Source organism: Pempheris klunzingeri, chromosome 12 (assembly GCF_042242105.1).
Source record: "Pempheris klunzingeri isolate RE-2024b chromosome 12, fPemKlu1.hap1, whole genome shotgun sequence".
In the NCBI taxonomy this organism is placed as follows: Eukaryota; Metazoa; Chordata; class Actinopteri; order Acropomatiformes; family Pempheridae; genus Pempheris; species Pempheris klunzingeri.
Window position 1 is genome coordinate 4,076,039 of NC_092023.1, and position 26,819 is coordinate 4,102,857.

Genomic DNA, 26,819 nt, shown 5'->3' on the forward strand with positions numbered 1-26,819 from the left:
AAGAGACCAGGAGGAGAGACTATGTTACTCAAATAAAAGTAGATAACAGCAGTGTGGGTGGGTTCACATCCCTGCTAACGTTACAGAGTGACTGACCAGGGTCGAGGCTTGACTTTCCCATGAACTTCTTCCTGCCTCATTTACCTGCAACAGAGACGGCTATTTATGTCCATCTGCCCGCAGCGTGAACTGAACGGGACGCAGGCCCAGCTATTGGTGGGGAAAAAAATCACAAAATTCAAAGCTCCAGAGCTTAAATGGACTCCATCCAGGTCTGTAGATGACTGATAACCGTGAAACTTTTTTAAAACTAGAACTTGATTTCACTTTTCAGCGGCAGCCTGGAAATCAGCCTCTTATTGTTCCAGCTCATGGTCACAAAAACAGTGTGCTGAAATGTTACTCAGAGGAAACACAGATGATGACTGATGCACCTTTTAAACAATAGATAGACAGATAGACAGATAGACAGGTAGATAGATAGACAGACAGATAGATAGATAGACAGATAGATAGATAGATAGATAGATAGATAGATAGATAGATAGATAGATAGACAGATAGACAGACAGACAGACAGACAGACAGACAGACAGACAGATAGATAGACAGACAGACAGATAAGCTGGTCTCAGTCGCTGCCTGTTGGACACTAACTGACTCCCTCTGGGATTTAAATCAACATGATGGTGGAAGAAAATACTCGACACTTCTGTTTCATTTTCAGACTTTTAGATTTCAAAACGAATGTGCAAACACACTCAATCCACATCTCTTTGTAGAAAGCAAAGCAGAGAAAAGCTGATAAATATGAGGATTGCGTCGAGATATGGATGACAATCAGTGAGCTGTCCTCGGGATCTCTCCGTCTTTCCTCCCTCCTGAGCTCCATAAGGCACAAAATAACCATCAACCTAACATGCGGGGCTACAGGACACACACGAAAACTGCAGTGAGATCAGTTTAAACGTACCTCTATCGTCATCTAGCGGACAGGCTGTGATGTCCACGCGTGTCCGTTTTGCTATTTTCTTTACAGCTACACCTACATTCACTGTTAAAACACCAGAGTCTCGTGAATCTGCAGTCTAAGCCTGTTAAATACGAGCATCGTTTAAGGGAAATAAATAGTGTTCAGTCCCGCCTTTTCTCAGTTGTGAGAAGTCATGTGTCTGGACAGGTGGTGCCTCTCCCGGAAGTACTCGTGGCAGATGGGGCAGGTGAGTTTCTCCTCCCTCCGCCTCCTCACCTGGGACTCCGCCGCGAACTCCTTCTTGTGGTGAGAGCGCATGTGGAAGACGAGGTCGGAGGTCATCCGGAAGGAGAGGTTGCACTTGGCGCACCAGTTCTGCACCGACACGCCGAATGAGGTGAAAGTCGGCGGGAGGATCGTGAGGGAGGATGTGGTCTGCAGCTGGACGCCCAGATTCCGGGACCATTGTTCAGGTGCGTAATGGAAAGCGTTGTTTAATGCAGCCGGGGAGGGCACAGCCTGTAAGTCACCGCTCAGGATGTTGGACGCCATCAGGTTGTTGTATCCCATAACAGTCCTGGGGGTGAAGGCGTCAGCTATCTCCTCTAGGCGGCTAGAGGGGGCTGTTGCAGCGCTGCTGAGATGCGTCTGGGGGTCAAAAGGGGAAGTCCTTTTACTCGGTTTGCAGAAAGCGCTCTTCTGCTCGCCCTGAGAGTTGGACAGGACCAGAGAAAATGCACTGGTGCCGCATGAGCGCACGCCAGAGCTCTCGCCCGCCTCCACCTCCCTGTCGTGCGTAAAAGTCCCCTTGGCTTCCCCCACTTCAGCAAAAGCGTCGTTCTTACATCCCAAATGATCCGGTTTGATCTTATCGGCTTTCAGCCTCCCCGCAGAGGAAGAAGCATCCCCTGCTGCCTGCTCGTAGCCCTTACTCAGCTGTGCGATATTGTCATAGTTTGAAATATTGTTTTTTTCCAACAGAACCGTTTTCCTTCCTTTGGAATAAAGAGTTTCCTCGTATTTCCTTCTCTTGAAGGAAATCTCTGCGTCCTCGTTGCTGCCAGACTTTTTGTGCTCCAAATCTCTGGCGATGTTGTGGAAATCTGTCACTCGGTGTTGCCTCTTGACTTCGGCGCGCTTGTGCTCGTAAACCTCACGGCTCCAGGTGTCACTCTTTACCTGAGTACACAGGAATCGGCAGTGCGCCAGGAAGGGATACTCATTCTTGAAGACTTGGCTACATCTTCCACATTTGAAGTCTGGAAAAGACAAAAAAAACCACAAGATGTATTTGAATAAATACATACAAAACATAGAAACATGTATGTTGGAGTGAAATACAATAACATGTACGACCTCACAGAAGCAGCAGAGGGACTTCATGATAAAAGACCATGTTTAAGGACACCTGTCAGTATCTTGACCCAGAGCTCTGCCTCACCTTCACTCGGTCTCCTGCTCATGTCTGTGAAGCCCAGCAGGTGAGACAGCTCCTGGTCGTACCACACCAGCAGCTCTTCCTCCTGCCGGATGTCCCGGATGGTCCGCACGTACAGCTGACCCGCCTTCAGAAAGGCCTCCGTGTTCTGCTCCTCTCCATTGCGCGCAGCCTGCACCAGCCGCAGCCAGGACAGCACCAGCGCAGAATTACGCATGGCCTCCGGGTCCACCTGTTGACAGGAATCACGTCGTTCAATCAAATCTTAAATCGGTAATCTGGTGAAATGTTGCAGGTGGCACCTTTTAATTCACGATTTTAAATGTTAGTCATTTGATATCACATCCAGATGGACATCATAAAGTTTAGTCACATAAAATAAAGAACAAAGCACATCAAATATGTCAATTCAGTCAAACTTCAACTAACAAACAAGCAAATGTTTTGTCCTAAACAGGATGAAGTCACCAGGCGTCCGGCCCACAACGAGTTATATAATAACCGACTAGAGCCAAGCAGCTTAGAGATGCCATCTATCTGAAGACCAAGCGTCCATGTTGCATGACAACTGGCCAACTCACCCTGAACACGTAGGATTTGGCTGTCTTGTCGCAGGATTTCTGCGCTATGAAGGCGATGGTGTCGTAGAAAGTGTTTTGGAGCACACATGGACCAAAGCACGTGCCTGCGGGGATGCTGCGCGTAACGACCACGCTGGTGTAGAGGTCCGCTGGATGCTGGAGGAATTTACTGTCCCCGGTCCAGATGGACCGAGGCAGGAAAGTGTGATCCATCGTTAGTCTGTAATGAGATGAAAGGGTTATTATTAGATAAAGAGCAGGTGAACAATGCAGGTTTTAAATGTTTTTTTACAGGTTTTATTATTATTATTTCAGGATAAAACGATGAGGCCTTATTTAGTCTTTTATGGAATTGGGTTAAAAACATGTGAACTATAACAACAACAGCATTTAATAATTTGTTTTAGTCAAACAAAATCTAGAGCCAACAACTGGGTTCATTTAAGCTCATTTATACGCAGGTTGTGGTGTCTGACGTGCCCTCAGCAGATTTGGATTCAGATGCTCGAAATCCACATTGAACCGTCTGACAGGAAATGCTGAGAAAAATAATTAATTCAACAGTATTTTGGGGGTTTTTTTGGCCAAAATTACGCGTCTCCACTGTGGAGAAGGCGCAGCCGGTGTCGAGGCAAAATGATTTCTAGCGTCCTTTGTTTCAGTTTTTCAGTCGGTTTCTCCTTTTGTCTCCCCATCTGCCGTGGAGCCCAACTGCCTCCTCTGCGCAGGATAAGTTCAGTATGTTTTTTTGTTTTGTTTTTCTAATTCAAGAACGATATTAAGGCACGAAGATTATGTCACTTCTGATTTCCTCCTCTCTGGTCATTAAAAAGTATTGGATCTTTATCTTTAAAGATGTTGACAGCACGGCGTCACGACGGACCGATCTGGTACCTAATTATGATCATGTCATCTGAGTACATGAAATCCCGGGTCCCTGTGAAGGAGAGCTGCAGTAGTAATGTCGCATGTGGACTCACCCGCCGGACACGGAGGAGGATGTTCGCGCCGTGTGGCAGCAAGTTGCAGCAGGTGCAGTGGACCTCGGTGACGATGCCCTCTCGTTTCTTGGTGACGAGTTAGTTATCCGACTGAATCTTCCTCCGTACTGTCGTCCCCTCTCCTCTCCCACTCCCACTTATCCCCTTCAGAGAGCTCACTGGAGCGTGGCGCATTGATATAAACACGTGCGCGCTCACGCAAACACACACACGCGCGCACACACGCCTCGAATTTGGTCCCTTGGCTAATTCTCCTGCTTCTGATTTACAGTCTTTTCAATGAAGAGGAGAGATACGGGCGCTAGGCAGGAAAGACAGTGATAATTTGGCCAATAACGCACCATATGGGGTCTTTTTTTATTGTGGTTGTTCATCTATGACAGCATGCAGCTGACTGATGTGGATATATTGTGCACCACATATTAGCTAGAGTGACATTTTCACCCTTTTGGATGGTGTGAAAACATCTTGAATCTAATGTCCACAGTCTTGATTGCGTATACAGTTTAAAACAGGCCGTCTACATTTATAAACCCGAGCTTAGAGGACCAAAACACGTAGAACAAGACCTCACAATAGCCTCTGGCAGCTTGCAATTAGTTAAAAGTCATCATAATGTGTGCATGGAGCCGCTGACATCTTATTGTCTGCCGTGGTTTTAAAAGAAAGTCACTCCACTAATTGTTCTTTGCCCAACAGATCCTCAGACTGTAGCCTGTGCACGATATGTGGGATTCAGGAAACAATAAGTCAAGCTACAGGAGAGTTAGAGTGGTGGTAATTGTCCTGGCTAATGTGGGCAGTGGGAAATTATAAAATTGGCCATTATTACATGATATGATGCAGGGTGGTCGAGGTTTGCCACTGGGCAAATGCATTATTCATCAACTAAATGTTTCTGTCTAATGAGCATTTAATGGATTATTCTGCATCAAAGCTTTGGTTTGGGTAAATGTCCTGGTGGTTATGGAGCCAACTTTTTTTATAATGAGAAAGCAGGAGCACATAAAAGCTTTTCCTGGGGACTCCGGCTGGACGGTTAAAGTAGGCTACAATTACACTTTAGGCTGAAAAAATATCTTAATTTATATTAGATAACATTTCCTACAGTTTTAGTTGCTTATTGCATTGTGTTGGGAAGTTTGATGACAATCTCAGGAACACTTTGAAACCCTTCCAGCATCAAATCCTTTCATGGGTCGATTTGCATTCAGGCCCATAATTGAGTTGCGTTTGTTTTTGCAGCCTGACGTCAAAATGCCTCAAGGCAGTGAAAAGAAGGCTCTTTTTTTTGTTTTGTTTTAACCACAAGATCTGAGCACTAATCAAAGCAAGGTACAGCATTATGAATTTACAAATGGCATTAAATTATACACTATACTGAAATGTATTATTATGTTTCTATAAAGAAGAAAATGTTGAGGAGCAACGTTGCGTTCAAGGACCATCATTTTAATTAATCATGTTTTCCACGTGATTTCTGATCTTTTGTTATTTAAAAACATGAGCAATTAAAGAAAAAAAACACTTTCCCTTGTTCTCAAGCAGTCTGCTGTTATTTTGGGTAATCCCATCCCAGACAGCAGATATCTGCTTCTCTGCTGGGTTTTTTTTTTTTTTTTTCTGTGTAAATGTGGAGTTTTGTGTCTCTCCTCGGGTGTCGCTCCTCTCCTCCATCCTGTCCTGCTCCAGTGCATGTTTTTTTTTTTTTTTTTTCTCCCTCAGCTGAAAGAGAAGACTTGGAGAGCCCGGCTTAAACCGAACACGACTCCTGTGGGTTGAATGCACCCAACCTAACAGGACAGAACACCGAGAAACAAAGCCTTTTATACGCACACAGTCGGTCCTGAAACTGACTGTAGAGAGAAAATGTGAAGATCTGTAGTTGTCACAGTGTTGGAGCAGTCAACGGTAACCGGGAAAGATGGCGAGGACGCAGACTCGCATGTTCCTCGCCTTGGTTTTGCTGGGAATTTTCTTTCTCGATGTCTCGGTGAAAGGAGAGCTGCAGGGAGAGCAACAGGAGGAGGAGGAGGAGGAGGAGGAGAGGTCCTGTCAGGGCGCCTTCGACCTCTATTTTGTCCTGGACAAGTGAGTGTCCGATATTATTTATGGCTTTGTTACTTTCTCATCGCTGCGCATTGCCATGCAACCGCCCAGTTGTTTGGAAACGCGGAGCGCATCAGTCAGATTCACTCCCCACGTTTCTGCGGCTCAATTGTGCTCAAGAAAAATAACCTGCGTGTTTGAGCTCGTAAATTTTGGAATCATTTATCATTTAGCTTCTGTTTAAAACTCACAAAATCAGATGTGTAAATAGTGGCTTCCTGTTTCACAGAGAGGCTGCTCCTAACACCATTTTGACCCGCACTGTTTGTCTTTAAGTGTCTTTTCGCACAGGTTTATGTCTTTTGTATTTGAATTAGGGAGAATATTTCGACACTGGGCCATGCTTTTCTTTTCTTCTCGTCCGGTTCAAAGTGGAGAGGCAAGCAGACTGAGCTGTACCCACGGGATGTGGGCAGGGCGAGCAGGATGGATAGAGTTTCAGGCTGATGACGCCTGCGGACACAGCTGCAGCAGCTGCCCCACTGTGGTGCTGTATGTGGCCTGGTGATCCTTTAAACTGTCTCCATCTACTGCGAGCCTATTGTACCCTGAACCGGGCATGTAGTGACTGGAAGCAGAGTCCATTCTTTGCTGTTTTGACTTGGATCCCATCTCACTAAATCTGATTAGGTGTGTTTTGTTTTTATGGAACGAAAAACACCAGAACATGAAACTTGAAAAGCATCGGCACTACTTTTTATGGCATGTTTTATGTTGTTATGACAGGTTAGAGTGTTATTTCTTAATGTTTTATGCAGTAATGATAAGCATAAGAATAACATTTGGGTAGCCTAGTTATGAAAAATCACTTCACCAGGATGTCAAACATTTACCTCTAGAAAAAGGCTGCAGAATATCTCAACTAAAATCTATTTATGTTACAATTTGTAAAAAGTAATCACAATAAACTGCTGTATATAAAACTGGGGCTACATCTTCCGAAATCTAACCTTGATCTTAGAAGTATTTCTCAGGCATTGCTGTGTTCATTTAATAGAAGATGATCGAGGGTTGATGGGAAATCAGGTGAGGATGGCAAAGGTTGCTTACTTAGACTTCTAGGCCACCAAGACGCCTCTTACAACCCCAGCTGACGGGTTGCAACAAAGGAGAGAGTCCACACCAAAAAGTAGCAGGGAGATATTTATTAACTCAACAGCTTGTCAGTGTTGTAGGATGTTGGATGGGTGAAAGAAACAAGTGTGGGTGTGTGTGTAAACAAAGAACAAAACTAAACAACAGGCCAGAAGGACTGAGCCGGCCTTTTATCAGGTAGGACCACTCCTACAGGTGTGGCCGGGCAACTCCGACGCCCACTTCAGGGTGCAGGGTAGCAGCGAGGCCGTCACACACCCATGACCCTATTCGTAACATTTTCAGTCAAACTTTTCTCGTCTGCAACTCAGTAGACTTTGAGTGGCACCATTTGTAAGCCAAGAGGAATACACATTAGGCCACAGCCCCAACACACAGACTTAATCTCATATTAGTCAGATATTTTCAGGCTACATGTTCAGTGAGCATGTTTTTTTTTTTTGCCACGTTTCTTTGGACTATTCCAGCAGTTATCCACGTGTGATCTCTCTGCATTCTCAGACTCTGCTGCTCAGACGTTATAATTGACATTTTTGTCGTATCTTGAGTGAAGCTGCAAGGTGAAGTTTAAACACGTGGACAGAACAATCAGACATGTGGGAACATGCGAAGTGAGCAGGGAGACGGGGGAGAGAATGGCATGAAAATAAGATTAGAAGTGGTTGGATGTTCAGCCCTGTTTGTGTGGAAGAACACCGGGTCATAGCGTCAAATGAGTGAGTGCAGTGATCTGGTGGCGAAGCTTAAACACTGTGGCATCTGTGTATAACATGTGGGAATACTGGTGAGGTAATAGTCTAAAAAAGCTCGCTGTCTGTCCTCAGTTGCCCAGTGTGCACCACCTATGCGCCGTAGACACTTTTAGTGACATTTTACTTTAGTTCCGACACATTTCATGATCTTTCGGATGTCCACGGCAACATCTGCCAGCTGCTCTTTAGTCTTTACACTTTGCTTCAAAAAGTTTAGGAGGATCCTGGGGAGAGTGGCACGTCACGCACGGCCAAGCCTCTGGTACGCCTCTGTTTGTTTGACTGTCTGTTTACTTGACCTGCGTGCTTCGGCAAGCCTTCAGGAAGCTTCTGCTCTTTTCCCCCAAGATGGCACCAACTAGTTGGCTGTTTTTCAGACCTTAAATGCCACACAGTGACCTAATCTAAGGCTTCAGTGATAGAGACTAGAGCAGAGTCACGTGTTGGGGATGTTCTCGTGTGTCTACTTTGGTCTTCAACTCTTTACTATTTGTCTTACTCACATGTTTGGCTTTGGCCTCACTGTCCAGGAGGTTATGAGACATGCTGAGTGAAGAATGTGTGTGTCTGCGCTCCACTGGACGCATGTCAACACACAGAATGAACACTAGAAAAGCTAAAGCACCACCAGCTCCCTACATTCCTACACTCTACATCTGACCCACTCCAAATATCAGGCTGCATTTTTCCTCTCTATCTGGTTGCCCACAAATAGAATAATTGGTGTTGTGTGTTATGGCTGGGTTCTGAACAGAGATTAGTTTTCACTGATCCAAGCAGTTGCAGGCAAAAGGGGGTCCTGCCCTAATATTATGCAAACTTAGAGGGCAGAAAGGTGGAGAGTAATTGCTGAGTTGGTTGGATGTTGGCAGTGATTACGATCAGCAGCCTTTCAGTGTCTTTATAGTAATTGAAGTGACTCAGAGTGCATTTGCTGAGAATGAGAATTTTGCAATACTTAAAAGCCATTAAAATCATTAGTGATCAATATATCAATTATTTTTCTAATTAATTTAACTATATTTTATTCCAAAAATGTCAAAACATAATGAAGAATTCCCAGGGGACAAGGAAATCTTTTACTTTACAAAACCCAAAGATATCCAGCGATATAAAACAGTAAATCTTTGCATTTGAGACACTGGAACTGAAAGATGTTTGATATTTTAACTTGATAACTGGATCAATAATCAAAACTTCCAGCCATTAATTTTCAGCTTCAGTTCAGCACATAGAAAAGAACTAATGATGCCAATGAGGTCAACTCCTCCTCAGTCAGCCATTAAATAGCATCAAATATAAAAGCACTCTGGCATTTGCTTTATATTGATTTGAGACACTTTCTCTTTGAATGACGATTAGTTTGAGATTCAGAATTTATTTTTTTTTAATCAATCAAAGTGGGAAACTTGTACCCTGAGGAGACTCGTCCTGGATCAGGGCTTTTCTCATGCAGTCACCTCCAGGGAAAAGGATAAGTGGAGCAGGAAGCGACTGGTTAAGTGAGAGAGACAAAGGAGCCGTCGTGAGTCTCAGACTTTCACCCTGTTTATGACCCTGTTTCTCACACACACACACACACACACACACACATACACACACAAGTAGTCCTGAGCTGAGTGTATAAGCTGTTTGATGTTGCATCCTTAACTAGACACTCACACTCACATTTACCCCCTGCTGAGTGTTACTTCTGCATCCCGCTGTTGTTCATGTCGCAGCCTTTTCACTCCGCAGACCCACAACCTGTTGTTAGACTGGCTGTGCTCACTGGGACCATCTGTTCCCCCTCACAGTCTCACACACACACACACACACACACACTAACATGCACCCTCTTATTAACACTGATACACACAGGGACACAGTGGCCAGCTGCCTGCTACATGGTCCCTGCTAGAGGCAGACTGCTACATCTGTCCCTGTCTAACCTCAACCCTCTGGCCCAGCAGCAATTAGCCCCCATTAGCGGCCCCCTGGGACTGGGCTTCATTAAGGAGACACAGCAGCATGTAGCATGCTAACCATCGGCGCTCACCGCTGACAGGTTACTGTCCGAAGTAATGGCATGTGACTGAGTGGCCACAGGAATGTCTTCGGATGTGGTGGAGATAAACCATTACTGCTGTTCCAGGAACACATCTCATGGCACTTAGATCTCCAACAAGTAATGGTGTTTTTCTTAATATAAGGCGGAGTTAGATAATTATTCAAATGCATATAGATTAGGTTTTAGTCGAGGCCATTTAAGTTATCACAGTTCATCCTGTGGGGAGCATGAATGTATGTATAAGATGTCATGGCAATCCATTCGATAGTTGTAGAGATGTTTCACTCAAAACCACAAAAGCCACTCTCATATTGGAACTAGATGAAAGGTCAGGGAGCTATAAAGTCAGTAGGCTTCATCCTCTGGGGATCAGGAGTGTCTGTGCAGATTTTATAGCAATCTATCCAAAGGTTGTGGACATTTTAGTCTGGACCTAGATGGTGGGCCGACCGTCCATCCATAGAACCACACCACTAGGGTAGATTCTATTATTTTATTTGATTCTATCAGGTACAAAACATTTTTATTTTTGTGTGATCAAGGCCAAACTTCGTAGGAGAGTTGGCTAAGTTTTAATACAATAAAACCTATTGGCTGTAACAGTCTGTGGAAACATCACGTTTCTTCCTTATAAGGTCGTGTTCTTCTTGTTTTTAAGGTCTGGAAGTGTGAAGAATCACTGGAAAGAGATTTACTACTTTGTGGAGCAGCTTGCAGAGAAGTTTATCAGGTAAAAGCACCATTAGTCATTCAGGAATTTCAGTGTTTCCTGTTTTTGTTTTTATTAATGTGAAACTGTGTTTGCAGCACCATGCTGCGAATGTCCTTCATCGTCTTCTCCACACGAGGAAACATCATCATGAAACTGACGGAGAACAGGTGAAGCGCACTCCTGAGCAACACCTGAAATGTCACTGTTTCTTCCCTCTGGGTCCTTCCCTCCGCATGTCACTACACTAAACTAGTGCTGCACATGTCCTCTTCTGCTGTGTTTATCTGTGGTTTTTAGACATTTCTGGGAATTAAGATTTTCTGAACAGATTTTCTTCAACTCAAAATTTAATTGCGTACAAATTTCATCCAGCTTTAGGCGACTTGCTAATACAAAGCAGTGCATTCAGCCCACTGAGGGCTGAGAACTAACCTCGGATGTTACCTGAGCCACACAATTACTTGCCAGCTGAAACCACACTCCTTCTTTCTATCTATTGTATTGGGAATGTTTCTCTTTTATATCTCTTTCCCTGAGATCAGCTTTCTTACTTCTTTCTTGCCCTACAGGGAGACCATCTCTGACGGCTTAAAGGCTCTGAGCAGGGTTATCCCTGGAGGAGACACATTTATGAACTTAGGCCTGGAGATGGTAAGGATGAGGCTGACGACCCGACACATTAAAGCCAGCCTACCTCACACTAGCTTGGTCCTCGCTATAAGATTTTATTCTGGAAAATATGCACTTAATTGAACCTGGCAGCTGGAACCGGGACCAATTAGATCAGCACGAGGAGCGGCTCAGATCATGAAAGACTTCCTGCTTCTTGAAACTGCTGAGCTTTGTGAACGAGCATTTAAGTTGAGGCATTGAAATATTAAGCCACACTTCCAAGTGGTCTTGTTCTCATTTTTAATCCAATCACAAGCATGCTTTGGTGGTTAAACATAAAAAAAAAAAACATTTCCAGATGATATCCAAGTTTGAAAATCTAAAGCAAAGATGTCATTGATCCAAACAGCTGTAGGAAGGGTTTATGTTGATGTCGAAGAAAAAGGGCATTTAAGAGTCATAAATTCAGCCTCAGCAGACCAAAATGAGCAAAGTGAGATTTGTGAGCTGGCTTTGTAACAAGATCAACATGTGTAAACCCAGTGCAGGCTGCTGTGATATCTGAAACTGTACTTAACTGGGGCAGAATCTTGATTTACGCCTTCTTTTAAATTGCAGGCTAATGCGCAGATCTATCAAGAGAAGCATGGTAAGCCGTGTCTAGTATTCTTATTTCATTAACCTACATCTAATACGTTGTTTCAGAGAGCATAAAAGTTTGTGCTCTGCAGGGACGGCCAGTGTTATCATTGCTCTGACTGATGGAGAACTGAATGAGTGGCAGTTTGACACAGCTCAGCGAGAGGTAAGATGTTCTATGTCCGTCCTCCACCTGTTTGTTGGGGTCAAGATGTTACTGCTGCTTTTTTTTTTATTGATGCTCTTTATGATGTATTAAATAACTTCACAGTTTTGTTTTGATTGATGCACGTGATGGATACATTACTTGCTCCACATTTCTTAAAAAAATTCACTACTTCATTGAGGAGTTTTTACTGGTACCAGAACTCTCTTCATTCTCGCTGCATTGTGGCGTATTTGTTCTTTTTTTTTTTTTTTTTTGCAGGCACAGAGGGCCAGGTCTATGGGAGCCATTGTTTATTGTGTAGGCGTCAAAGAATTCAACCAAACCCAGGTAGGATCCACAGAAAAATATTAAAGATGTTGCAAATACACAAAAAGCAAATACAAGCCTGTTAATTCTGTGTCTGTATGTTTTTTCTAGCTTGCAACTATTGCAGACACAGTGGAACATGTGTTTCCTGTATGGGGAGGCTTTCAAGCCCTCAGGGGAATCATTGACTCGGTATGACACATCCATACCACATGTATACTCTAAACAAACCAACCACATGCAAAGAGACGCAGACAAAATCAAATTATGTCATTAAATAGTCATGTCACTGTGTAATTTTCTGCTTTTGTGCAATTTCTCAGATCATCAAGAAGTCCTGCATTGAGATTTTAGCGGCCGAGCCGTCCAGTGTGTGCGCAGGAGGTAAGAAGGGAGAGCAGCGAGGGGTTCCCCTCCTTGTTAAGGCACTGGGCAGTCACGGTGTGCGATTGTGTCAGATGACAGTCATCTAAAGCCTCTGGAGTGGAACATGAGGTTGAGTAATCACACTGAATGCTTATGACTGCGGAGTGACAGAGAGCGTATTGTCATTCACGGCCGGGGGAAATTAGCATAGGCACTCCGGCACAGCATGTGTGCAAAAAGGAGGAGGGGGGACGGGTGTTGGTCAGAGGAATTAGCTGTGAATCTTTAAGCATGGCTGCTTCTCTGGCCTAGTTTGCCACATCATATATGCTAAATAGCCATTCGGGCTTCCTCGTCCTCCATGTCCAGCTCTTCTGCCTCTAGAAAGCAGCTTCACTTTCAGGAAGTAAGAAACAGGACTAATGGAGATGGTGAGAGAGAGCCCTTATGTGTAGCCAACAGGATGGATAAGCTTTGACATGACCTTATTAGGACTCACTTAAGAGCATTTGCAGCCATGCTACCAGGACAGCCAGTGGAGACTAGCATCCATTATGGGATACAAGGGAAGGGAGAGGATATGAAGAGAAGAGAGGAGGGAAAATGTTGCCTTGAAAGGACAAAAAATGAGGAAGGAATAATAAAGAAACACAGTTGCCCTCATGTGATAATTGCAGTCTGGTGTGTCACCAGAGCTGGACCGTGTGTCACTCGACATGTGCCCAAATTTCCTCCAACAGCCTCATTTATTATTCGATTGATGAGCAGCCTAATGGTCAGTGAACTAAGAAACCACAGACCCGCTTTGACTTGATTCTGGCCTAATTAATGAAGGCCAGAAATTATTGTAATGTGCTGAAATCATGCTTATAGTGCACAGCATTTGCATTTATTATGATACGATCTGTATGAATTATAAACAGCTCATATTCAGACTTCCAGTTCTTACATCTTATGCTCACAAATGGCTTTTAATTGTCCTGTAGAGAAATAACCAGCACTTATGTTCCTTACGCAAAGCTTATTTTTGCAGTATAATATGATTTAATGTTATTCTTAAGCACGTGACCCATTTTTAACTGCAAGGCTGAGGAGAAGACAATCTACCCACATCCACCCATTTTCATATATGCTGACATATTGCATAGGTATTGTGACAGTCTTTCCCTCTGTCTGCATGGTGTCACATACCGTACATGCTTTACCTCAACACACACACACACACACACACACACACACACACACACACACACGTCCCTTACATTGATGTGAAGTGACCAGACTGAGCTGCCTGCAAACAGGCCATCAGACTGGACAGTGAACGTTGGGACACACTATCCAACATGACAGCACTGATTCCACTCACACACACACGCATGCACACACACACACACACACACACACACACACACACACACACATTGAGAGGACAGTGAGAGTTGGGCCTTAGATCTAACATGACAGCAGAGATTGCTGCTTTCATTAACGCCTGACCCTTTCCTCCCCGCTGTCCCATCCTCCTTTGCCCCTCCCTGCCCTTCACTGTCCCGTCGCACTAACGTGATTGAGGAGCCACCGTTCGGACAAGCTGTACCCCATTTCCTCCACACACACACACACACACACACAAAAGCCCGTGCATGTACATGTTTATAGTCACGCACAGACACATTCATACGAATCTAATCCTTGTCAAATGTTCAGGTGTAGATGAAAATGGACATGTGGCCACAGCGGCAGGCAGAAAGCAGAGAGGAGAGGGCAGCAGCATACGTGTTGTACATGTCAGCAGGGCACCACCAGTCCCGTCCCACCATGAGTCTGACAGCACTGACCTTTCAGCCCATCAAGCCTCAGTGTGTGTGTGTGTGTGTGTGTGTGTGTGTGTGTGTGTGTGTGTGTTTCAGTTTATATCTGTAACTCAGTTATTAAGATCAGAAACGTCTGTGGAATCCAACAAAATTCAGTGATAGCTTCAAGATGATTCAGGATTTGATGTCTGAATGAGTAACAGGATTCACTGATAGATGTTTAACTGTTACATGTAGTTGTAATGCTTATGAATTAAACTTTGCCAGTAAGCAATTTTCTATTCAGCTTACTACATTAACAAGGGTCGGACAATAATGAGCATTTTTATGTTGCACACTGCTATTTGATAGTAACTCTGTGGTAAAGGGGCCTGACTGCTAAACCAGCGGAGGCTCTGAGCTTTGGGAACAATTAGTGTTAGGAGCTCTTATTAAGTTGTACATTATTGTGGTTTCAAACCACATAAACCACATAAACCAATACTTAATGAAGAAATTAATACAGTCCAAGTTATGCAAAATTATATTATATTATATTGCTGTAATTTACTGTTATGATTCTAATTCTGTGGTTCTGATTTAATGTGAAATTAGGGCAGGATTAGGGAGAAGACATGGGGCGTTGAGAACAGTAAACGATTAGGCTATGTGGTTAATCGGGTGGTATGTGTGAGTGTGTGTGTGTGTGAGTGTGTGTTTGTACACATGTAGAATCTGAGTCTCGCTGAGGAAATGACATGAGCAGAACTGACAAGTAGCAAGTCATTGAACATCTGTAAACATTCAGATGGACACAGTTGTATGAGGTCGGCTGTGTGCACATTTGCAGGATATTAGAAATATGAGTGAGAGTATTTATATTTTTCTGAAGCTGGAAACCTGCATTGTCTGTACAAACTACGATGCAATGTGTTTAGTAATGTGTATTATCTAATACCTTTATTACGTGTAATATATATGCAACTTATCTCTGTGTTGTGAGAGCTCAATTTCAATTTCCATCTGTCTTGCACATCACCATTTTTCCTCCTGGATATACCCCATCAGCAAATCTGCACTCTTCAACATTTTTACAGCATCTGTAAATATGTCAGGCTGTGCAGGCAGATGTAAAGTGTTGTTTGTTTGCTCCGCTCAGCTCTGCCTCTGTTTGTGTATCTGTATTTATGGCTTTGCGTAGCAGCTTGTCTGACCTTTAAGGAAACACTGTCACATATACACCCACACCCTGTGATGTTTTTATCCAGTGATCTTCACGCTGGAGCTTTAAATGTTAAAGGTGCAGCAAACGTTCAGTTCTATCAGCCAGGATAATGCTAGAGGAAACCTCAGTGCACAGCCAGAGACCACCAACACACACACACACACACACAGATGCACGTTCAAACACATGCATGCACATACTGAGGACATTACACACAGAAAAACCGTGTTAAACAAGACAGTGTCAACACATACACTATGTACACCATGTTATATGTGTATCTGCATATACACACACACACACACACACGTGTTACTGGTGCCATAGGTAAGGTCAGACCTACTTTGACAGTGCTGTGCTGTTGTCAGCCCTGCAGGCATGTTTTTAAGCAAGTGTTTTTTTCCCGCTCTCTAACATATGCTGGGTAGCAGCCACATAGACACTCCAGCATATGCTGACAAGACTCTGTCAGTGCGCTTTAACAGTGCCTGGGGGAAGCTAAAGGTCAAAGACACACACACACACACACAAACACACCTTCTGGCATCTGCACAGCACATATTTGTGAATAGCCACACTTTTGGCATCAGAACCATTGGAGCTTATTATGGCCTTTCCACACATACACGCACAAGCACACAGATATAAACAAGCAGTAATGAGGCATGCACACATTTCTGCTGCTTATGTCAAGCACATCAGAGAAAGGGAACGGAAAGCACTCTCCATAATGGTGCACCAGAAATTTCCTTCTACTTCAAAGTAAAATTGGGGACCAATTTTGATCTTTTTAATATCTCCCACATACAGCTGAAAGTATGTGTCTTACCGTTGTTGTGCATATTGCTAATCATTTCTTGATGGTATCTCCTCTCTTTTTGTTTTTGTCTTAGAGAGTTTCCAGGTGGTGGTTAGAGGCAATGGGTTCCTCCATGCTAGAAACATTAACCAGGTCCTCTGCAGCTTCAAACTGAACGATACGCACACTGTCGGTAAGTTTTACAAGTGTGTGTCCGTGCACACACACACACACACACACACACACAAGAACAGACATGTCCTGAGCAGGTTGGAAGGATTAAAAGCATAATTCAAGTTAAAATAAATCTCAGAAGGAAAAAAAAGTTGTGAGTGCACAGATTTATCAAGTTTGGGACTAAAAGATCCAACTTTCTGCTTGACATTATTATTTTATTACATTCAAACTAAAAAAGATCAGAACAGAGCACTGATGGATCTGATGGATTCATTTCTTTTGTATCCTTCTTATTAAAGCAAATTGCTGTAATACACGAATGCTCACACTTCAATTCATCATGGGACCATGGTTTGGTTTGTGCATTTAAGAAGAATGTGGAAACTAAAGAGGGATTTTATTTTCTCCCTGCACAGATGAGAGACCGGCTGGAGTAGAAGATACCTTCCTGCTCTGTCCTGCTCCCGTCGTAGAGGAGGTTGGGAGGTAAGCTGCTGCACATCTCTTTTGGCTCCCACTGCATTTTCACCCCCCACACTGCTTCTCGGCGATCACTCCAGCTGCCAAACTCTCCGTGTTCAGCTGTAACTGTCTGAGCCCAGATATTTGCCAGCTGCACGCAAGTTTGGTGCGGACACAGAAGACTGCTGTCCTTGAACAAATTAGGGCCAAAGTCATTAAGTGTCTGTGATCAATCAGTGTTTGTCACAGCTAACGAAGCCAGACACCAATCACAAGGGGACAACAGGAGTAGAGCCCAGGAACACGACTTAATGAGAGACTGCTGGAGAGGACCTTCACAACCGTGTATGTGTGTGTATGTGTTTGTGTATTTACGTGTGTGTGATGTATCCCAATCTCTGTCTGACACTTTGGGAGAGCGAAAGTGTGACTGGAGTCGGCGAGGCAGTGTAAAGTTTCCTCTGAGGGCTTCCAGCTTTGCTCCCGGTGATTCAGAGGAGAAGTTTCTTGCGGGGCAGACAGAGCGATGCTGTGGGCCGAGCTCGGAGAGGACCGGGGCCCAGTAGCCTTCCCGTCCCCGCTGCCTGCAGTCCTGTATATAATTATACACTCCAGCCTGCGGCCTCAGACACCTCCCAGTCATCATCTGTCTTGTTGCTGTCACTCAGATTTCTGGCGTGATTTGAGCTTGTCTTGTCTGCCAGTGAAAAGTAGTGCTTTGCTGGGGAAGTACTGCTTAGAGACGGAGGAAAAATACATTTTGTTTTCACACTGTGGCAGCAGGGAGGTTTCAGAATCTGTCACATACAGTGTATTTCACTCACACACGCTATAACAGACATGGCACGTGGAATTTTAATTATAACTCAAAGACAAGTCTTCGGGGACGGATTGACAAAAAAAACAAAATTAGAATCAGCAGCAGTTCATCTAATTTACAATCCAGCAAATATGCAGTCCTTTGTCTGCCTTCCTGCCACATAGTCGTTGCCACCGTGGCCACACTCCTCCTGAGAGAAGAGCCAAACAGGGAGCATCATTAGACACTGCAGTGGTGCCTGAAGGAGGCGTCCTCCCATGTAACACAAGCCCATTACAGCAGAGTCAGCACTGCCTGGGTGCTACTGAAGAGGAAGTCGGCTGTAAATGGCTGAAGGGCCCAGAGAGGAGGCCAACAGCTGGCTGATGAGTTCTGGGCTGCGGTGCGGTAACGTGCAGATAGACGTGGAAATTTGCAGTGATGTGAAAGCGCCACTGTGCAGGCTGGACAGGTGTTTGTGGCACGAAACAATTTGCTTTGCGTGTTGTTGTGTGCCAAAATACTTCACTTCCTCTCAACAATATCCTCTTTCTGACTGTTACTATTCCCAGTTTCTCAAATGTGCATCCTCCTTTGGTGATATAAACTTGCGTCACATTTTTCTCAATTTTCTTTTCGTTATTTAAGCTGTTTATTATTATTTAAAAGAGAAAGCAGAATACACACAAGCACAGTAGATGAGACACATTATCATTAAAGCTAGGTACTCATATCATAATGTAATAAAAAAAAAAACTGAACCCACCTGCACCTTCAGAAATAGAAAGATTATACCAATAGCATCAAGATCGCCACTTAATACAGCAAATATTTCACTATTTTCTGCTATTATATAATAAAAACTTAATGAATAATGACAATTCTCATCAGTTGAAGTTCTAAAAATCACCCTTACATGTCAGATCACATTATTGGTGAACTGATTCCTTTTTTGGGGGGTTTGTAAACTCTGTACATGAGGTCTCAGGGACTCCAGCTCCCAGCATCACCTCTTCCCCCGAACCCCGAAGACCTTCACTCACCTCCTGTGCCACCCGGGTCTTTTCACATATAATGAAGTCATTGACACTGCCGTCACACAAATCTATGTTGACTGGGAACCTTCCGGATGCAGCTCCCCCTCCTGCACACTCGTGTGCGCACACAGGGCAAAGACATATATATATAGTGGGCAGACTGATGATTGATAGGGGCTGAGATCTCGCTGTCAGAGAGGAGCTGATAGCACCGTGTCCCCTGCCTGCCTGAAAGGAGGGCTGATCATATGATTGGTGGGGGTGGGGGGGGGGAGCAGAAAAGATGAGTGGCACCTGCACTGCCAATTTCCTACTCTGAAGTCGGTGTCAGCATGAGTTACGAGACGAGCTGCAGCGGTATGGAGAGGATACAGGAGGGGGCGAGGAGGCGAAAACAAAGTCAGTGATTGAGGAAGTAAAGAGGGGGTCTCAGAGGGGAGGGACAGTGCTGAAGGGATGTAGAACAGGAAAGGCCCTCCTCCTCCCATCCCCCACTCCCTGTTTCCTCTTCTTTCTCCCACCCTGCAGTGACCTACCCCTCCTCAGAGCTCAATGCCCCCCTTGTTTCTGCTCCCCCCCCGAACCATAAGAACAGCACAAGAAGCCTTTCTCCATTCTTTTCCAAACTTAAAACAACCACCCAGCTGTCTGCGTTTCCTCCCCTGTCTGCCTATTTGGCTAACATGCCTCAGTCCTGTACAGCCTCTGCTTCCATCAACACCGTCTTCCTGCTTCCCAGAGCAGAAACTACACATTTCCTCCCATCTCTTGTCTCAGCCCTGCTTATCTCTGTGCAGTTTTAGCTGCAGATACCATCACAGAATACTGGAGAATGAGAAGTAAAGTAGCAGTCTGTGGTTTCCACATTAGAGGTCTGGCTCCGATCCAGACTGAAGAGATTCCATCGGTGGGTGGAGAGCTCCCCGACCTCTTAAAGGACTTTGGCTTTGTGTCTATGTCAGCATGTTTGTCTGCTTATAAGGGAGCGAGTACAGACAAAGCAGATAGAGGAATGTGTTTGACACCTCAGGCGAACTTCTGCAGTAGCCAGAACGAGACCGCGAATGTGTGCACACATGCAAAGGTTGACCCCAAGTGGGAGACGTGTGTGCAACTTCTGTCACGAGTCTGTGTTTTGCAGGGTGATCTACCTGCAGGTGAGCATGAATGAGGGCCTCTCCTACATCACCAGCTCTGTTCACATCACCACTACTGAATGTGTGAGTACCACCTGTGTGTAGCGTCACATGATGATATGACCCTCTGGCATGCTGCCTCGTTTAAATAAACTTTCTTTCAAACTTATTTTCTCTTGGTTCTCTAGTCTTCTTCCTATCTCCTTCCTCTCTGATGTCTCCTCTGTTGTGTCTGTCATCAGAGGAGGCTGTGAGTACTCTCACTTTTCATTTGCACCTTTTTTTTTTTTTCCTCTTTTCTTATATCGTCTCATAGTTTGGTTTGATCTTAATCCCGTCATTCTGTGTTTGTGCGTAGTTTGACGGCACCATCGTGTTAGTATCGTTGCTGGTGGTGTTCCTGCTGTTGGCTCTGCTGCTGATGTGGTGGTTCTGGCCTCTCTGCTGCACTGTGGTAAGTTTGAATTTAAGATCAGCAGCAGGCCTCGTAGTAGCAGTAGTATCTCAGCTTGTGCTCATTTGTTGATCATATATTTATTTTGTTTCCCTCGTGAATCTTTATCTGTATTTTTATCTTCAGGTGATCAAAGAACCTCCACCACCTCCTCCCCCAGAACCAGTAAGTCATTTTATGGCAGTATTGGTTGTATTTGTATTCATATTAATGGTAGTATGTTAGGGAGAGTAGGAGCAGTGTCATGTAACTGTGTCTCACTCCAAGGACTCAGATGATGACGATGGGATGCCCAAGAAGAGGTGGCCCACAGTGGATGCGTCCTACTATGGAGGAAGAGGAGTGGGTGGCATCAAACGCATGGAGGTACACACACACACACACACACATAAAAACCCACACTGTCCGTGCTCAGAAGAATACACACTTTAATGAGTTTTTCTCAGGTGCGATGGGGAGAGAAGGGATCCACGGAGGAAGGTGCTAAGCTGGACAAACCTAAAAATGCTGTTGTAAAGATGCCAGAGCAAGAATTTGAACCTTATGAGCCGAAGCCTCGAAGGTCACCCCGCCGCCCCCCACAGCAGAGGAGGTGGTACACACCCATCAAGGTTAGTGTTGAACGTAAATGCAGTTAGAAGTTAAATGTAAATTCAAGGTTTTTTAGATTCTTTTCATTTGAAATGTATTTTTTGCCTTCATGTGATTTTCTCTGGGTGCTGCAGGGGAAGCTTGATGCTCTGTGGGCTCTGTTCAGGAGAGGTTACAACCAGGTGTCTCTGATGAGGCCGCAGGCTGGAGACCAGGTGAGCTGAGCTGACAATAACATTTCACTTCACATCTTCACCTAAAACATGACTAGACAATCTGATGTACCACAAACCGGCATAATGACTGATACAAAACTACAATTTAGTAATTATGTGTCATCTTGGGGATTGCACTGTGGCTCACAAACACTTAAAGGCTTTTTATGAGCAAGTTGGAGGGTACAGAACATTTCAGTGTTTTTCCATCTCTGTGTTTTTACAATTGAGCATCTGCGTTCTGTCTTTGTGTCTGTCACATTGCATAAAGACAACACGTGTCAGCTAGCTACATGTACAGCTTCAACACAGCAGCTCAGTCCTGATTTTCTACACACACACACACACACACACACACACACACACACACACACGAGTCAATGAGCTACTGCTAGCCCTCTCTTCGTCAAAGCTTTCATTGTTCATGCACAAGGAGTACTGTACTCTTCTTTGAGAATTCCCTGTGACTCCCAGGAAATAACAGGGTTTCTGTCAGGATTTCAAATGGCATGTTTCACTCTCACTCTCTGCTTTAAAGGGTAATTACGGCACAAAACGCGGCTACTGTGTCACACTGGGTTTTATTTGCTTGGTTTCCTGTAAAAAGCCTTTTATGTGCTACGTTACTGGCCACCACTGCAGCTCCTGTAAAAAAAAAAAAAAAAAAAGTCCTAAATCATGACATCATTGTGAGTGGCCCGTTATCTAACCTTGACCCCGTGTATGGCATCCCATAACCCCACAGACATGTTTTCATCATCACACTGGTTGTCATGGTGACACATCTGCTCCGTTGTAAAGGGTTTCATTGTCGATTTTTTTTTGCAGCTGAGGCCATATCGCTGTAAAATGTATTGATTTGTTCTTTGAATGGCGTGATTCATTTTTACTGCGGAAGTGTGTGCATGTGTGCGTGTGTGTGTGTGTGTGTGTGTGTGTGTGCTTACTGTATCTGGAGTCTATAAAAGTGGTCATCAATGGTTTTATCCCTTCTTTCCACTTTCCATCTTTTTCCCCCCCCGAAGCAGAACAATTAATCTCTGTCAGGACAGAAGTTTCTCGAGTCTTTGTCATCCACTTTCTGTGGGGCTGTGGTTCACAGAGCCGCTCAACAATGACCCCCACAACTCCCTTCACGAGCCATTAGCTGCAGAAAATAAAACGCTACTTCTCACATGGAAAGAAATGAAGGGGGAAAAAAAATCACTTTTGTTTGCGAGGGAGATAGTCGTTGAGAGCTGGTGCTAATAACCGTATCGGACATGAAAGGCGACAATGATTTCTATAGCAACAAAAGCCAGGCGCAGATCTAGATTCTCAAAGTGAAATCCTTGTGCAAGAAATGTCTGCAAAAGCAAGAAGCTGCAGCTGGGTGACAAACGGCAGAGCTGGATTACAAAAAAATCCCCAACAAGGTGGCCAAAAGAACAGCGATAACTAGAACGGATCAGACTTCTCAATGCAGATTGTTAACGAGCAGCTCAGGAGGAGCTCGTCCCGCTTTCTCCCCACATTACTCCTACTTCACTGCCTCTGCAAACGGCCATCAGCGGGCTGCCAGTTTCTGCCACACTCCCTGTTTGCGTTTGATCTCTCTCTCTCTGGTGTGTGTGTGTGTGTGTGTGTGTCACTGTAACGTGTGTGTCAGCTCTCCCGAGTGAGCGTCACACAAACAGATGGGGAGTTGAAAGGCCACGAGCCATATTGTGACAGAAGAGATTCCCTTCTTTTGTCCCCAGAGCTGATGGCACTGATGGCCCCGTCACCCAGCGCAGGCCAGACAAGAAGGCGGCCACCACCCCTCCTTCCCCGAGCACAAACGACACAAACGAGCACAGCAGCACCTCCCCTTCTTCTCCCTCTCCTCTGGTTTTCCCCTTAACATTTCACTTAAAGGACCAACGCTACATTTATTCCTCACATCTCTCGGTATCAAGCAGACAGTTTCAGTTTAGCGAAGGTTGTTCGATGACAAATTTCTCCTGCCACCACAATCAGGTGGAGGTGGAGGGAATTTTGTTTGTGTTGCCTCTCAACTCAAGGCCCACCTGCTTGTTCTGGAGCTTTCAACCATATTGCTCAGTTTTACATGGAAATGAGATTTTTAAATGAAAAAAAATATATATATATTAGTAACATATGTTTGAAGCAACAGTTCGACTGGTACTCTCGATAATAATCCACAGAAAATACAGTTTTCATTGGGACTATTTCTTCCATAGAAAGTAGTTCTGGTAAAAATTGTTTACAGCAGTCTTCATTATCCAGAGCAGTGATTCCCAACCAGGCGTACTTGTCCCTCAAGGGCTACATCTGCAGCTGCCTGATGGCAGATGGGAAGATTGCAGAGTAGCTTCGTTAATTTGAAAATTCAGACTTCATACACATATTTGTGTTTAGGGAGGGAAATAAGGAAAATTGGCACGAGGCTGATATTCAGTATGTTTGTTGTCACAGTAACCAGTAAAGTACCAGCTACTACCACAGATAGACGCCACCAGATGTAAGTGATCAAATCTTCTGGAGTAATTTGGGTAAACCAGCTCTTTAACACTAAATGTCTCCATTCCAGATCTGTATTCTGCAGCGTATGTTGTCTATGAAGTGTATTAACTGTTGTCAGCACACACGGAGCATGTTCCTTATGCGAGTGGATCGCTGTAATGTCATGCGAGGTGACAGGCAGAGCTGTCAGGTCAGATGTGTGTCTCCACTCTCTCGTCTTTCTCCCGTTTTCTTTACTATAATAGTGACATGCGCAGCGCATCAGTTCCCCGTAAACGGGCCCCAAAGTGTCTGCTTTATATGTGTTTGTGAGGGAAGGGCAAAGTCTTGGGGCTCAGAAGGAGAAAACAGAGGCCAGACGGAGGAGCTGTGTGACGAGGGATGCTGGAGGAGTTTTTAGGGTTTTGTTTTTCTCCTCAAAAGGAGTTAAGGGTTTAAAGTAAACAATCACCAAGAGGGGAACTAAAGCAGTGACAGACATCAGAGCCAAGGGGGCACACAAGGAGACTCACATGACACATTGCTGACCCCTCACACATCTCATCTATGTACATATCACCTCCTTAAAAGTTCAAAACCTCCTCTTTTCGCCACTTTTCTGCTGCTCCTTTCAACGCCGATCTCCTGTTTTCTGGTGCTCTCTTGCAGCCAGCCCCCTAACCTTTCCCTCCCTCTGTTTCTGTTATTCATGAGGTCGACGTTTCATTCAGGCCATATGTTCCGGTGGAGGCATGCTTACAGTCACACACACACACAAACACACTCATATTCATGAGCTTGTGTTCTCATTGTGTCCATATGCTGTCTCTGGTGTTGTGCTGCTGCTCTGCTGCTCACAAACTGGCCCTTTCACCGCGGCCCGGAGACAAGACCGAAGCAGTCACCCCCTCCAACCGGGCTGCCCCCAATCAATTACTCGCCGCTCATACACACACACACACACACACACAAACACACAATGACCCCCTAAGTCACAAAGCTACTGCTGCTGGGGTCCTCTTATTGGCCCCTGAGTGACTTTAGGGCCTCTGTGTTTAATAAGGTGTTATAATCAGACCACCAAGGGTCTGTGACACAGAGACCTACTCTCCATCCTTCACACACTGACTGAGCAAGACAGGAGTGTGTGTGTGTGTGTAGGAGGAAGCTATGCAGAGGAACAGAGAGGAAAACCATCAATGAGAACAATAAGAGAAGCGTTCCATTCTCCGGACTTGTAAATTACGTTAAATGCTAATGAGCCTCTGTTAACTATTGTGGGGATATAGAAATCCCCCCCTTTACATTCCAACAAGTCGAGCACATAAGAGACATAAACCACTTTCTGTTCTGCATCAAGACAGGCCGATTCACAGCAGAAGAAGAGGGGAGACTGCTAAAGCATGCGTGTGTGTGTGTGTGTGAGATAACTTTGCTAGCATCACAGCTATTGTAGTGCAGGTGTGGACAGAAGACAGAAGCAGCTCTGTGTGCCCTCCGGGGCCTCGAACACACATGCCTCTGTCAACAGAGCCGGGCAAAGTGTCAAACGAACCGCTTTGCTTCGTGGATCATAGAAGCTCATTGATTGTGCACAAAGATGTGCAGCATTTGAATCTCTATTCTGCATTGAAATGATAATGTGTAGATGTGGTTTAACCTTCGTCTGCCCGCCTTTGTGTCTTGCAGGGTCGCTGTATTAACTTCCAGCGGGTCAAAGATGGGGAGTCCACCCCAAACAACAGGGCTCCTCCTCATCACCCCGCCACACCTCCTCCTCCTTCTCCTCCTCCTCCGCCCGTCGAACAGCAGCCCCTGGTCTCCAACTCTGTCCCGCGTACGAAGCCGCCATCGAGAGGGCCACGCACCACCCCACCCTCCCGCACACCCCCTTCCATGATCCAGCCCCCTCATGGTCCACCCCCAACTCGTGTACCCCCGATGCCCCCAGGACCCCCTCCATCCCGACCCCCACCAAGGCTGTAATCATGAGAGGGCCGCCAATAAACAACTAATACATCAACTAATTCCATAAAAAAAAGCCTCCTTTCACCCCAGAGACGCTCATGAGGCAGGAGCTCGGCCTTGGAGCTCCGTGCTTTGTTGCTGGACAGCAAAAAAATATTTATCCGACATCAAAATCAGCCACCGAGTTTCGTCGAAGGTAACGACACGTGAACATTAGAGAAAAAAAAACAAGCATGTAGTTACTTGATTAAAGCTGTGTGTTCGGTGTTAGACGTCATGTTGACAGAGAGGTCAGAGTACGTGCAGTCCTGAGGATGTATGTTGTCGGATTGTGAGAGTTCATATGAATGACGGTAAACAGACTTGTTTACTTTGAGTCGGTAGAAAATAACGTGATGCAGCATGAAGAGAAAGTTGATGACAAAGTTGGTTGTGTTGGCTCCGGTTTGTAAATGTGCACCAAATGATTCATTTAAACTTTTCAAGCAAAACTTTTCCTACATTTGAGTTAAAAATTTAGTGTAAAAGTTCAATGATCTTAATGCAACTGCAGGGCAGTTCCTCCATATTTTATTTATTATAACACAAGCCCTGTCTGCTTCTGTTTTCTATCTAGTGTAAGGTGGGTTTCTGGGTCTTCACAAGGAAGCATTGTGGAATAATCTGATGTATTTGTGGTCTTACTAGCATCTTCAAATGAAAGATGGCATTGAAAACTTATATCTTCAGGGTTCTTCTGTATTCAACATTTATTGACTGAAATGATCACTTGCATTATTTCTATAATAACAACCTTTTGTCTGTCTTCAGTAAATACAATTGGTTTTTTTACGTAGTGCCTGGCAGTGATTTCTTTCTATTAAATGTGTTAAAGTACGG

At 44.7% G+C, this 26,819-nt stretch overlaps 2 protein-coding genes across 3 annotated transcripts; one reads left to right on the forward strand and one right to left on the reverse strand.

Moving 5' to 3' along the window:
* Positions 1-1,150: 1,150 nt before the first annotated feature.
* On the reverse strand, positions 1,151-3,205 carry znf488 (zinc finger protein 488). The gene is made up of 3 exons (XM_070840521.1): positions 2,993-3,205; positions 2,415-2,643; positions 1,151-2,232 (listed from the first exon to the last, which is right to left on the reverse strand). Exons 1-3 carry the CDS (start codon positions 3,203-3,205, stop codon positions 1,151-1,153), a joined length of 1,524 nt encoding a protein of 507 aa, XP_070696622.1.
* antxr1d (ANTXR cell adhesion molecule 1d) lies at positions 1,342-26,724 on the forward strand. Of its 2 annotated transcripts, XM_070840519.1 has the most exons (19): positions 1,384-1,446; positions 5,719-6,084; positions 10,658-10,729; positions 10,807-10,878; positions 11,281-11,362; positions 11,942-11,972; positions 12,055-12,128; positions 12,390-12,458; positions 12,549-12,629; positions 12,761-12,821; positions 16,712-16,810; positions 17,211-17,280; positions 20,234-20,312; positions 20,587-20,682; positions 20,809-20,847; positions 20,950-21,048; positions 21,129-21,293; positions 21,408-21,488; positions 25,662-26,724. In XM_070840519.1, exons 2-19 carry the CDS (start codon positions 5,918-5,920, stop codon positions 25,956-25,958), a joined length of 1,734 nt encoding a protein of 577 aa, XP_070696620.1. In that variant the 5' UTR covers positions 1,384-1,446; positions 5,719-5,917; the 3' UTR covers positions 25,959-26,724. The 2 variants fall into 2 exon arrangements, with proteins under 2 accessions (XP_070696621.1, XP_070696620.1); XM_070840520.1 differs by lacking the exon at positions 5,719-6,084 and having other exon boundaries at positions 1,342-1,446.
* Positions 26,725-26,819: the final 95 nt, after the last annotated feature.

Coding starts and splice junctions, on each gene's coding strand:
- antxr1d (XM_070840519.1), top strand. CDS start 5,918: ATGGCGAGGACGCAGACTCGCATGTTCCTCGCCTTGGTTTTGCTGGGA. Junction 11,973..12,054: donor GATCTATCAAGAGAAGCATG/GTAAGCCGTGTC, acceptor TGTGCTCTGCAG/GGACGGCCAGTGTTATCATT. Junction 16,811..17,210: donor GAACGATACGCACACTGTCG/GTAAGTTTTACA, acceptor CTCCCTGCACAG/ATGAGAGACCGGCTGGAGTA.
- znf488 (XM_070840521.1), bottom strand. CDS start 3,205: ATGGATCACACTTTCCTGCCTCGGTCCATCTGGACCGGGGACAGTAAA. Junction 2,644..2,992: donor CCAAATCCTACGTGTTCAGG/GTGAGTTGGCCA, acceptor TCCTGTCAACAG/GTGGACCCGGAGGCCATGCG. Junction 2,233..2,414: donor GAGCAGGAGACCGAGTGAAG/GTGAGGCAGAGC, acceptor TGTCTTTTCCAG/ACTTCAAATGTGGAAGATGT.